This window comes from Mercurialis annua, linkage group LG1-X (genome assembly GCF_937616625.2).
Source record: "Mercurialis annua linkage group LG1-X, ddMerAnnu1.2, whole genome shotgun sequence".
NCBI classification, from domain to species: Eukaryota; Viridiplantae; Streptophyta; class Magnoliopsida; order Malpighiales; family Euphorbiaceae; genus Mercurialis; species Mercurialis annua.
The window spans coordinates 49,664,880-49,677,909 of NC_065570.1; the positions used below are offsets into that span (position 1 = coordinate 49,664,880).

A 13,030-nucleotide genomic window follows, 5' to 3' on the forward strand; every position below is an offset into this window, starting at 1 on the left:
TGCTTCAAATAATGTAGTCCAAGATTCACTGTTCTTTTAAGGTATCTCATTACCCTTTCAATAGCATGCCAGTGCTCAATACTAGGTCTACTAGTAAACCTGCACAGTAATCCAACGACATATGCAATGTCGGGTCTAGTACAATCAGTGGCATACTGAAGGCTGCCAATGATACTCGCATATTCAGACTGTAGTACACTATCACCAGTGTTCTTAAAAAGTTTTACACTTGGATCATAAGGTGTACATGCAGGTTTACAGTCGAAGTAGTTATATTTCTTTAGAATCTTCTCAACATAGTGAGATTGATCTAAAGAAATTCCTTTTTCAGATCTAGTTATTCTTATGCCAAGAATGACATTCGCTTCACCTAGATCTTTCATATCAAAGTTGGCACCCAACATTGATTTCACAGCATTCACAACATGAATATTTGATCCAAAAATCAACAAGTCATCAACATATAAACATATGAAAGTACAAAGCTCATTCTCAGATTTATAATATATACATTTGTCACTTTCATTCACTTTAAAACCATTTGAGATGACAAGATTATCAAATTTCTCATGCCATTGATTAGGTGCCTGTTTTAGACCATATAAGAATTTGTCTAACTTGCACACTTTCTGTTCCTGTCCATGTATCACAAAACCTTCAGGTTGGTCCATGTAAATTTCTTCCTCCAATTCACCATTCAGAAAACCGGTCTTAACATCCATTTGGTGTACTACCAAATCATAAAGTGCAGCGATCGAAATCAGCACTCTAATGGATGTTATTCTAGTAACTGGTGAATAGGTATCAAAGAAATCAACGTTTTCACGTTGTCTATAACCCTTAGCCACTAGTCGAGCTTTATATTTATCAACTGTGCCATCAGGTTTCATTTTCTTTTTTAAAATCCACTTACAACCTATGGTCTTGCAACCGGGGGGTAAATCAGTCAAATGCCAAGTCTTATTGGACTCCAAAGATTCCATCTCATCATTTATGGCTTCTTGCCAAAGATCAGCATCTAAAGAAGTTAGAGCTTCCTGGAGGTTTGCAGGATCCTCCTCTAAAGAATAGACTTGGAAATCTGGACCAAAGTCTTTCGAGATTTTAGCTCTTTTACTCCTTCTGATCTCTGGTTCTATATCATCTTTAATCTCATTATTCCTGACAACAGGAATGCTACTAGATGATTCGCCCCCACTATTTCCTAATTTAAAAGGAAATTTCTGTTCATAAAAATCAGCATCCACGGATTCAATAACCACTCGTGCAGTCAAGTCATAAAATCTGTATGCCTTGCTATTGACCGCATACCCAATGAACACACATTCATAGGCTAAACAGCTCCATGTTCTCAAATAAGACACATTTGGTTGTCTTTTCTTTAAAATCTCATAAGGTGAAATTTTATTGTTCGATTTTGGTACTCTGTTTAGCACGTAGCAAACAGTCAATAATATTTCACCCCACTAATAAGAAGCAGCACTTGAGTTTAATAAAATAGACACTACAGCTTCTGTATATGTTCTATTTTTTCTTTCGGCTTTACCGTTCATTTCAGGAGAATAAGGTGCAGTTCTTTCATGTACTATGCCATGCGAGTTATAGAAATCTATAAACAACCTTGATTCATATTCAGTACCTCTATCACTGCGAAATCTTTTGATTTTCTTATTGAATTGATTTTCAATTTCTGTAACAAATAACTTGAACATATCAAGTGCATCACTCTTATTTTTCATCAAGTACACAAAAGTAAAATCAGAACAATCATCAATAAACGTGATAAAATAACGTTTGCCATTTCTAGTCAAAGTTCCATCAAGTTCACATATATCAGAATGAATTAAATCTAATGGTTCAGATTCTCTAATTACTGATCTATGTGATGTTTTCGTTATTTTAGCTTGACTGCAAAATTCACATTTTTCAAAATCATTTAAAGTCATTTTAGGAATTAATCCTAGGTTACTCATATTATTAATAATCCGTTTATTAACATGACAAAGTCTAGCATGCCAAACATTAAAATCAGACAACAAGTAAACTGAAGCAGATACTTTATTAATTTCAACATTCATCTTGAACATATTCTCACAAGCATAACCCTTTCCCACAAAAATACCATTCTTAGTGATGGTGTACATATCACCCCCAATAGTTTGAAAAAACCCAGCCTTGTTGAGAAGATAGCCAGACACCAGATTCTTCCTCATCATAGGAGTATGCATTACATCCTTCAAGATCATTGTCTTCCCTGAAGTGAACTTCAGTTCGACACTTCCAATTCCAGCAACAGTAATGGTGTGAGTGTCACCCAACAACACTTTCTTGTCTTCAACAGCAGTGTATGTTTTAAACATAACACGATCATGACAGACATGGCGAGATGCGCCCGTGTCTACCCACCACCCTTCTGATCCACCAACAAGGTTGATTTCAGACATCACCTCAGTGATCATAGCCACAAACGGCTCTTCAGTCAGGTTAGCTTAAGGGGCTGCCCCTGGTCTGTTCCGGCACTTGCGTGCCATATGACCCGGTTTTCCACAGTTGAAACACAGAAACTGTGGCGGATCATTTCTTACAGGTGGTTGCTGTCTCACAATATGGTTCCGAGCAGGATTACCATTCTGATTATTTCTGTTACGGTTCACATTTTGGTTCGAGTTCCCATTGCGATTCTGATTCTTAAATTTTTTGCCATTAGGCTTCAGAACCGCAGAACTGAACTTTCTGGTGTTGTTTGAAACAACAAGCACCTCATCTTTCTGGTCCTGTTTTCTAGCCTCTTCCTCAATACGAAGGCGAGTAATCAAACTTTCCAGCGAAAATTCTTTGGTTTTGTGCCTGAGAGAATTCTTAAAATCCTTCAACGAAGGAGGCAATTTATCAATCAATACAGCAACTTGAAACTGTTCATCAAGGACCATACCTTCAGATATTATCTCATGTGCAATTTTCTGCAATTCATGTGACTGAGCCTCGACTGATTTTTCATCCGTCATCTGATATTTCAGATAGCGACTGACAGCATACTTCTTTGTTCCAGCCTCCTCCGTATTATACTTTCTTTGCAGCGCCTCCCAGATTTCAGTAGCTGACTTATAATTATCTGAATTATAATAGTCATACAAATCATCACATAAAGCATTCAGAATATAATTTTTGCATAAATAGTCATTGTTAAGCCACTGTTGAACATCAGCAGTTTGTTTATCCAGTTCATCACCATCGGCAGTATCAGCAACAACAGGTAAAGGAGTAGTAAGAGCAGCAGCAACATTTTTCATAGTAAGAAAAAATAAAGTTTTCTGCCTCCATCTTTTGAAATGGAGACCCTCCAAGCGGAACGGTTTGTTAACATCAAAGCGACCAGAATCTAAACCAGAAACATCATCATTAGCCATCGCAGAAACTGTATACGTCTTAAAATTGTTGGAACAGTTTATGAAATGGAACGAAATTACCAAACAATGTTTCTGGCTGAGTCGCGGACTAAGTCGCTCTCTTTAAGACGTTTCGCGGTTCTGCCTCCGATGGTGTAAGCAGTTGTACGTACCACGTCGTCCCCAGGATAAAACAGCCGAACTCCGATGAATACTGCACTGTATTCAGCGGTCAATTACACCTTTCTTTCTATTGCTCAAGAACTCCGTTTTTGTTTTTAAGAAAATAGCTGTTGTAAAAAAAATTATCCTTTCTGATGGGGAAGACAACAGTTTATAGCGATTAGAAAACTGAAACGGTAAAAAATAATAAATCAAAACGTTTTCCTTTATTAAATCAGAGAGTCAAAACGTGGGAGGAAAATCAGGGATTGTGTTTTATTCAAAAATAAAAACGTTACAAAAAGATTTCAGAAATAAAAAATTTATTAAGTGCTAAAACCGAACCTGACCTGACCAGGCCGGCCGGCCGGACGGACGGCGCGCGCGCGTGTGTGGTAAATCGGCTAGGATGTAACTTCTAGCCCGTTCACAAAACTGGGTACCCCTTGGGGCCCAAACCCAAGTGTGAGAGATCAACATTATAAGCTCAATTAAATGAGCTCTCCTAAGCAATGTGGGATTTCCACAATACTCTCTTTACTCTCACTTAGCACTTTTCTTTTCCTTATCTTTTCAAATTCAATTTTGTACCAACAGAAACAAGTCGCGAGTTTCTCCAAATCCCAACAGCCAAGATCGTTGATGAAGGAGTTGGCTGTACAATCCTCAGCGACGTTGACACAACTAACAGGTTTCATATATCTAGCCGGAAAGATCCAATTATGGCTCAGCACCTTCACTAGTACCCCTTTTCCAATTATTTGATCTCTATTCGTTTTGCTTAATGTGCCATATAGTTGGCTATTAATCAGCTATGACACTCCAACTTAGGGTCCCCAAACCCCTTAAATTTTACTTAATGATCAACTAAACCCCTTTTGGTATAAATTGATCAAAATATCCTTCAAATTTATAAGTAAATACAAACAAATCAGACAACTTCAATCTAACCACACCTAAAATCCATCCAATCTAATTTAACAATACCTAAATTTATTCAAAAATTAAATAAATAATTATTTTTAATTTAAATAAACAAAATAATTTTTTTAAAAAATTAATCCAGTGAACAGACCCACCGTGGTGGATTTGCTCAACGGAAACCAGACCCACCACGGTGGGTCTGTTATCTCTTTGAAGCAGACCCACTGGCGTGGGTCTGCTACAAAAAGCAAAGCCACCGTGGGTGTCTTACAAAGAGCAGACCCACGCTGATGGGTCTGCTCTTTGAAGCGTGGGTCTGCTCTCCGGTGAGCAGACCCACCACGGTAGGAGCAAATAAATTTTAAATTTTTTATTTATTTTTTTATTTAAATTAAAAATAATTCTCTATGTATTTTTTAAAATTAAATAATTTATTATTTGGATAATTTTTTTTACGACGATGGACGGTAGTGGCCGGAAAAAACTGGCGGTGGCGGGTGGAAATTTCTGGTTGTGTGGTCTGATTTAATTGAGTTGATTGGTGATTTGGATGGTTTATGTTTGATTTAATTAGTGAGTGAATTTAAATTTGGTTAGATTAGGTTGATTCGGTTTTTGTTATTGACCTTAGGGGTATTTTGGACATTTTTTAGAAAATAAAAAGCTTGGGGCGGTTGTTTTGGGCGGTTTTGAGGTTTAGTTGATCATTAGAAAAATTTAGGGGGTTTAGCGGCGATTTTAAAATTTAGGGGGTTTGGTGATAGGGGGTCCTAAGTTGAAGTGTCATAGCTGATTAGTAGCCTATATAGTTAGGGTATATTTTAACTCTCGAACTTATACTCTGTTTAGTCATATAACCCCAACCTTAACCTCTTTAACATATCAACTTTAAATTTTTATATAATATATTTTTTATAAATATTAAAAAACCAACTCTTTTTTATATAATTAATGAGCTTTTAGTGTTTAAATTTTTTTAAAAAGTAAATTTTTAATGTTTTCAAAAAAAGAAAAAAAACGAAAAAAATGGATGATAAAATCAGCTATAGAAATCAAATCAACTTTAAAAATAAAAATATTAGTATATAATTTTTAAACTAAAATTAAAAATATGTTGTCAATTTTTTTATTTAAATTGCATAATTATGAGTTTTTTTTATTAAAAATTAAAGTTGGATTTTTTTTATAAAAAATTATCGTTTCATCCATTTGATTTTTATAATTTTCAGTTTGACTCATTTGACTCCTCTTTTTTCGAATTTGATGATATGTCGAGTTAGGTGAGTCTAATTAGTATTTTTTTGCCGCACCAACACATATATGCCTCACTCTCCTTTTCAAAAGTTTTTTTGGCCAAAACAAATTTACGGGTCAAAACATATATTATGCCAAATTACATTAGATATTGAATTAAATGAATTAACTTAAAATTGAATTAGATATTGAATTAGATGTATCAGACTGGGTGTGCGCATGAGGAACTGCATTAGTAATTAAATTAAATTAAATGAATTAAAAATTAAACTAATTCATCTATATTAATTATCATATATTATTAATACAATGATTTCCAATATTTTATTATCTTAAGGTATTCATTAAAGGGAAAACTCTATCAGAATAAGTTGCCATGTTCTTGCACTTAATTGTAGATGATGCTTTTCTCAAACATAAATACTATAAATGATGCTATTTTCACATCTTAATTAGCCGACAAAGTTGGGAGATCGATTACCAATGAGCTATAACTCAAATGTTATAAGTGCTAGGCAGCAAACTGCTAGGTCGTGGGTTCGATTTCTCCCACAAGCGCTCTCCCTCCCCAATTATCAAAAAAAAAAATTGGGAGATTGACGAATTAATTTATTTTTTATTTCAATTTAATTAATTCACTTTCCTCATGCACACACCCTCTAGCCTTTTTAATTCATTTGATTTGATATCTTATTTTTTTTAAGATCGACATATTTTACTCTATGGGTTATCAAATTTTAAGAAGTAACTTCAGAAAAATAAATTATTTTGTACATTCTTTTCTTGATGCCAAACTTAGCTCGAAAGGTAGCTATGCTTGGCGAAGCATCCAAAATACAATTCATCTTTTAAAGAGTGGTGCGATATAGAAAGTAGGGAATGGCTGTCAACAAGAATTTTAGAACCCTTAGTTGGCTAAAGATGGTTGTTTCCATGCCGATCACTCTCTGAGGTGGACTGTGGATCACCATAATAGGCGATAGAACGAGAGCCGTATCGATGAGGTTGGTCAAGTTGAAGATGCCGAGTTTATTAAGAAAATGGTCAAGCCCAAGTCCACAGCTGACAATTAGATTATATGGTATTATCCTTCTAACGGATTATACCCGTTAAAAGGTCTAATACAATTTGGCTAATAATCATCCATTCCCCTCTTCTTTTACCCCCAACTTCACTAAACTCTCTATGGGTAATTGATTCTAGGGGTCACTGTATTTTTCAAGAATTGCAAAATGGTGACCGAACTTCAAAACGTAACAAATTGGTTACTAAACTTTCAAATATGCGATTTTGGAAGGTTTTTTAGGTTTTACGGTCAAATTATACATACGTAGTAATCAAATTTTGATTATTTATAACAAATAATATCTTATATTTCATATATACACACAATCAACAAAAAATCGACTTGAAATAATTTTCTTCGGTAACCAAAAATCCTTCTATCTTAACATAACCAAATAGTATAGTAACTAAAATGTTACGTTTTGAAGTTCGGTCACCATTTTGCAACTTTTTAAAAGTACAGTGACCTCCAAAATCAATTACCCACTCTCTATATTTTCAAAAGTTTCCCTAAACTCTCCGAATTTTATGGCGGCTCCACCCACAGCCTTTATGACAACAAAAAAACGCAAATCGCGCCGCCGCCACCAATTTAATCGTTTTGAACTCCTTTCCCTCGCCACTTGTCCCCACGTGGCCCTGCCCTCTTTCAATTTCCTTTGTCCTTCCTTCAGACATGTCGGTTGATTTTTCAAATTTAAATTAAAAACAAAAATTAACCGCTCAGTAACTTTTCTCTCTTTTATCTCAGTTTCTGACATACTCTTCCTTCTCTCTCTTTCTCGAACTCTCTATTTCCCACCATCATTGTTGCTTCGATTACTTGTTCTAACACTATTCTTCTGTCTTTCATTCTTTCTTTCTTCTTGCATTGTGAAGAAGAAAAAAATAACACAGGAACAAAACTGAAATTTAGAGTAAGATATGTTTATTTTTCTTTTTGTTGTCTGGTTTATGTGGTTTAGGGTTTAACTAATGTTGTGTATTTCTGGTGTGTCACATGTTTTTAAAGCAATGGAATTAAAAAAGTGAGAAAAAAGGGAAAAGCAAAGGAAAGAGAGCGAACATGACCACCTGGAACTCCTGTATGGGGGTTAATGGATGACAGTGATAGTGACGATATAGTGGAAGGTATGTCAATTTTGACCCTGTTTTCTTTATTTTTGGTGGATTTTGTTTTTGTAGTTACACATGACTACTTTAGTTTATGTAAATGTTTGTCATTTTATGCTTTGATTTGTTTCTCGGGCATTTGCAAGCAGTGAGTTTATAGTATCGTTTACCGCTTTATTGAATAAAGTATATATATACACACAAAGTTTCAAAATGATTTTGAATTCATTATGAATATGGATTGCAACGAGTTACTCGACGGGCATCATCGAGACTGTGTGCACCAGTTATATTTATTATCGGCAAATTAGTATTTGGCTTACTTTGGATTCGGCAGGGTTATATCTCTGTCCTACTTTAGATTGGATGTGTCTCATCTAATTTGGTATTGATTCAATACTTACTGCATAATGATTATGCATATAATACTCCATCCGTCCCAATAAAGTTATCCACTTTGCCTTTATCACATAGTTTAAGAAAAGCAATTATTGTTTATGGGTTTTGTAAATTTTTTCTTACTTTTCTTGTCATACCCCTATTTAATATAGGGTCCACTTACAATTTACTCATAAGTGAATTTTAAATAAGGGTAATATAGAAAAAATTGAATGTAAAAATTTGTTACTTTTTGAAAGTGGACAAGAGTTTTGGACAAAAGAATTTCTCAAAGTAGACAACTCTATTGAGACGGAAGGAGTAGTAGAAAAGAATTGTTTTTTAAAGGTTTTTCACTTAATAAATGTAAATGGTATTATGAACTCATCTCATAATATTTGATCCTGTTGTTTTCCCATTTTCCAGGTTTATGATTTTGAGCATGTTTGTTGATCTCCAGATTGCATTGTTTTTGTGGAGATCTACTTTTTGTTTTAAATAAAGATAGCGTTTTTTATTTTAAAACTCTCAGACTAGAATAGTACTAGAATTGTCTTTATTGCTTTTATAGTTATGTTGAGTTGTCGGATTGGTTCGAATGTTGCTTATTTTGTTAGCATGCTTTATTGTATACTTTGGTTTATGAATATTTATATATTTCCATGATGTTGGAGTCTCGGAGTTGTGTTGAGTACTTGATTATATTGTCGCTTATATATATTGTTAGATTTAGGTTGGAATCTCGGTTGCCCCGCGAGTAGTGGTTTTATGAAGGTTATGGGATATTAAACTCTGTAGATCATCAGACTTTACTCAAATTACAGAAAGATCACTAAAAAAACTTTTGTTACAAAATGGTCATTGAACTACACCTTTTACTACAGAAATATTGATGTTGTTACAAAAACAACACTGAACTTTTCGTGAATTACAAAAATGTCACTAGATAATACCTCTTATTACAAAAAGGTCACTGAACGATGTTCCTGTTTGTAATTTTGGCTTGCCACGTAAGCAAAAATGTAGTATTTTTATTTAAAACGCAACGTTTTAGATGGCCGAACCCCTTTGTAACAAAGGTATAGTTCAATGACCATTTTGTAACAAAAGTTTTTTTAGTAACCTTTCTATAATTTGAGGAAAGTTTAGTGATCTATATAGTTTAATATCCAAGGTTATGTGTTTATATGTCATCCGCAAAAATAGCTACAGATTTTGGAGCTACCACTCCCATTACCCTAGTGCCGGTTATAATCTGTGAAATTGGGTCGTAACATCATACTTTTGTTTCAACTGTTTAACTGGTTTTTTGTGTTCCCTTTTTCAAATTTGGGCAATTTAGATGGGTATTTTGACCGGATTTGGTAATCTTCTGGTGCCTGGAATCCTTCTTTTGAGACTCTAGGACTTCTCCCGCACTTTGTCGTTTCAGCTGGGAGTCGAGTGTAGACACTACTAGAATACATACGATTTGCGACGGACATTAGCGACGGACTGTATATCCGTCGCTAAATCCACATAATAGCGATGGATTTAGCGACCGATAACACACCCGTCGCTGCATCGCCAAAAAAGTGTGGCGGGAGAGTGCCCGCCATTTTAGCGACAGACAGTCCGTCGCCAATTCGTCGCACCTTTGGCGGGAAAAAGGAGGGAAGCCTTTCCGCCAATTTTTTTGGTGAAAGTTTGCGACGGATTATCTAATCCGTCGCTAATATCTTCAGGCACGAACCGCGCCGTTTCATTAAAAAAATTAGCGACGGAATTAGGTGTCTGTCGCTAATATCTTTAATGAAACGGCGCGTTTCATTTGTTTTTGATTTTAGCGACGGAATTAGGTGTCCGTCGCTAAAAACGAAAATTACTTAAACCTACAGCGCCTCTCCTTCATTCAGTTTCTGAAAGATTAAAAAAAAAAGAAATGAGTGATGTTTTTAAAACGCTGCGTTTAGGGTGGCTCATTTAGCGACGGATAACATATTTCCGTCGCTAAATGCTCTGCCCAAAACGCACCGTTTAAATTAACTCGATTTTAGCGACGGACTGTATAATCCGTCGCTAAAATCGAGTTAATTAAAACTGCCGAACCCTTCCTCTTCCTCTCTTCTTCTCTTTTCTTTTCCGGCGCCCATTCTCTTCTTCTCAAATTTCCTCTCTTCCTCTCTTCCTCTCTTTTCGTCATCCCATTCTTTTCCGGCGCCATTCTCCTTTCTCCTCCGCCATCCCGTCAGCCCCAGTCCGTTTTCCGCCGCTCCTCTCCACCGGCGCCGCTTCCACTGCCGCTCCTCTCCACCGCTGTCATGCCGTTTTTCTTGCCGGCCACTACTGATTCTCAGGTATGTGTTTTTAATTTTTTCTTAATTTATTTATAGATCAAATATAAAAATATAGCAAATTAATTTTTTTTGATAAAAACAGCCATTCCCGCTGCCTCCGGCGTCGTCCTGCTGCTGCCTCCGGTCCGACTCGTCAGCTGCCTCCGGTGTTGTCCGCTGCTTCATGAGGTAAGTTTTTTAATTTTTAATTATTTTTAAATATTGTATTAATTAGATTAGTTAATTTAAATTAGGGTTAATTTTAAATTAGGGTTAATTTTAAATTAGGGTTAATTTTGTGGTTTTTAAGTAATATTAAAGTAATTTAGGGTTAGGTTTTAAATTATAATTGTATAATTAGTTTAATTTATTTAGCTTAGGATTAGTATTATAGGGTTAATTATTTTATTTTTTTAAATTATATAAAATTTGTTTAGGGTTAGGTTAATTAAATTATATTTGAATTAGTTGAATTTAATTAGATTGGGGTTAGTTTTCTTTAATTAGTTTGGGGTTAGGTTTTTTTATTAGGGTTAATTATATATTTTTAAAAAACTTTATATTAAAGGTTAGGGGTTTAGGTTTAAATTAGTAATTTATATTAATTAATATTTATTTATTTATAATTATTGTTTGTATGTTAATTAGTTGATTAAATTAGGTTATTGAATTTGAGATAAAATTGATTAGTTAGTGCAATTGACGTTATAAATATAATTTTTGACGTAATTGGGTTGTATTGTTGGTTTGTGTTTGCTTGCAAGACTTCCCTGAAAAATGGGTGATGCTCATTTTTTAGGGGAAATTCTGTCAATTTTTTTAAAAATTAATTAATGTATTTACTTAAATAATAACAAAATATTGAATCTAATTGTGTGATAGGTTAATTTGATAGCCGTCCATTTTGAATCTAATTGTGTGACAGGTCTTCATGGTCCATGCAGTCAACCGCTACAAAGACAACATCCACGGAATGAGGAGGACGCAACAGAAGCATATTTCTGTGACCCAGGATATCTGGGATGCTTGGAATGCGTTCTGGAACTCAGAGAAAGAGAAGAAAAGGTCAGAAACCGCCCGAGCAAATCGGATGAGCGAGCCAGCGGGCGCCGGTTCTGGACCTGTCCGCCATACTGGTGGATCTCGCTCTGCTCTGAAGCATATGGATGTGATGGTTTGTTTTAAAATTCAGAATTAAAATACTTAAATAATGTATTTGTTTTATTTTGATACTAATTGAATTGTATTTTTTCTTTTAGGAAAGCGAGCTTGGCCGAAAACCGAGTGCGACGGAGTTGTACACTCGCCTTCACTCCACGAAGGCTGACAAGAAGCCGGTCGACAAACGGGCTCAGGATATGACTGTAAGTTTTTATTAAACTTGTAATTCTCTAAGTTGAATTTAATAATTCGGAAATGATATATTAGATTGAAAATGCTTGTTGGTTAGCTGTTAAACATGTTTATTATTGGATTATATACTGGAATTTGCTTGTAGGACTTCCCTGAAAAATGGGTGATGCTCATATTACAGAGGAAATGCTGTCGAAATTTCGTTAGAAATTAGGTTTACTTTGTAATATGTTATGCATTTTTGGTTGCTTTAAAACTAAACTGATATCTTTTTTATTGTTTTGTAGGACGCCATCACTAAGAGGCTTGCTGCTGCGACACAGCCTCAGACCGGAGAGGGTAGCTCCTCGAGCCCAGCTGCAGTGGACGAGACCCAGGTGTTTCTAGACATCAAGGGCATCAACAAGAAGAAACGCCTGTACGGCTTGGGTTCTGCGAGCAGCAGGTACGCCGGGCCAAGAACCAGGGTGCAGCGAGGCAGCTCTTCTAGGACGTCGCAGCAGGCAGACGAGGAGGTCGAGCGCCGTGTGCAGGCCGGCATTCAGGAGGGTCTGCGACTGGCTCGGGAACAGCAGGCTGCGAACATGGCCCAGATGATACGTGAGGAGATTGCCAGGATGATTCCTAACCTTCCGGCAGAGTATCGGCCACAGCGCCCACCTACCCCACCAGACGATGAGGACACTCCAGCTTTGTAGTGTCGTGTTATTTTATTTTATTACAAACATATAATACATTTTTTTTTATATTTTGACGTTTATATGTATACTTTTATATATATATATATATATATATATATATATATATATATATATATATATATATATATATATATATATATATATATATATATATATATATATATATATATATATATATATATATATATATTTATCAGTTTCAATTGATTGTAATTTATAAATGAATTGTTTTACTGTATTTAAAACGACAGGGAAAAACGGCAAAAAATAGCGTAAAACGGCAGAAAAGTGCCAAAAAATTAACAAATTTGTGACGTACATTGTGGGATTTGCGACGGACATCAGCCTTGGAGACAAAAGCTGATGAATTTGCGACGGA

At 35.3% G+C, this 13,030-nt stretch overlaps 1 protein-coding gene across 1 annotated transcript; it reads left to right on the forward strand.

Annotated features, from left to right (window-relative positions):
• The first annotated feature begins 10,582 nt into the window (after window positions 1-10,582).
• LOC126672481 (uncharacterized) lies at window positions 10,583-12,648 on the forward strand. The gene is made up of 5 exons (XM_056104731.1): window positions 10,583-10,618; window positions 11,523-11,771; window positions 11,857-11,961; window positions 12,096-12,152; window positions 12,238-12,648. Exons 1-5 carry the CDS (start codon window positions 10,583-10,585, stop codon window positions 12,646-12,648), a joined length of 858 nt encoding a protein of 285 aa, XP_055960706.1.
• Window positions 12,649-13,030: the final 382 nt, after the last annotated feature.

Bases quoted from the DNA above. Each gene is read 5' to 3' on its own strand.
- LOC126672481 (XM_056104731.1), top strand. From the start codon at position 10,583: ATGCCGTTTTTCTTGCCGGCCACTACTGATTCTCAG. The intron at 11,772-11,856 runs GTTTGTTTTAAA...TTTTTCTTTTAG, and splicing joins TGAAGCATATGGATGTGATG to GAAAGCGAGCTTGGCCGAAA. The intron at 12,153-12,237 runs GTTAGAAATTAG...ATTGTTTTGTAG, and splicing joins GGAAATGCTGTCGAAATTTC to GACGCCATCACTAAGAGGCT.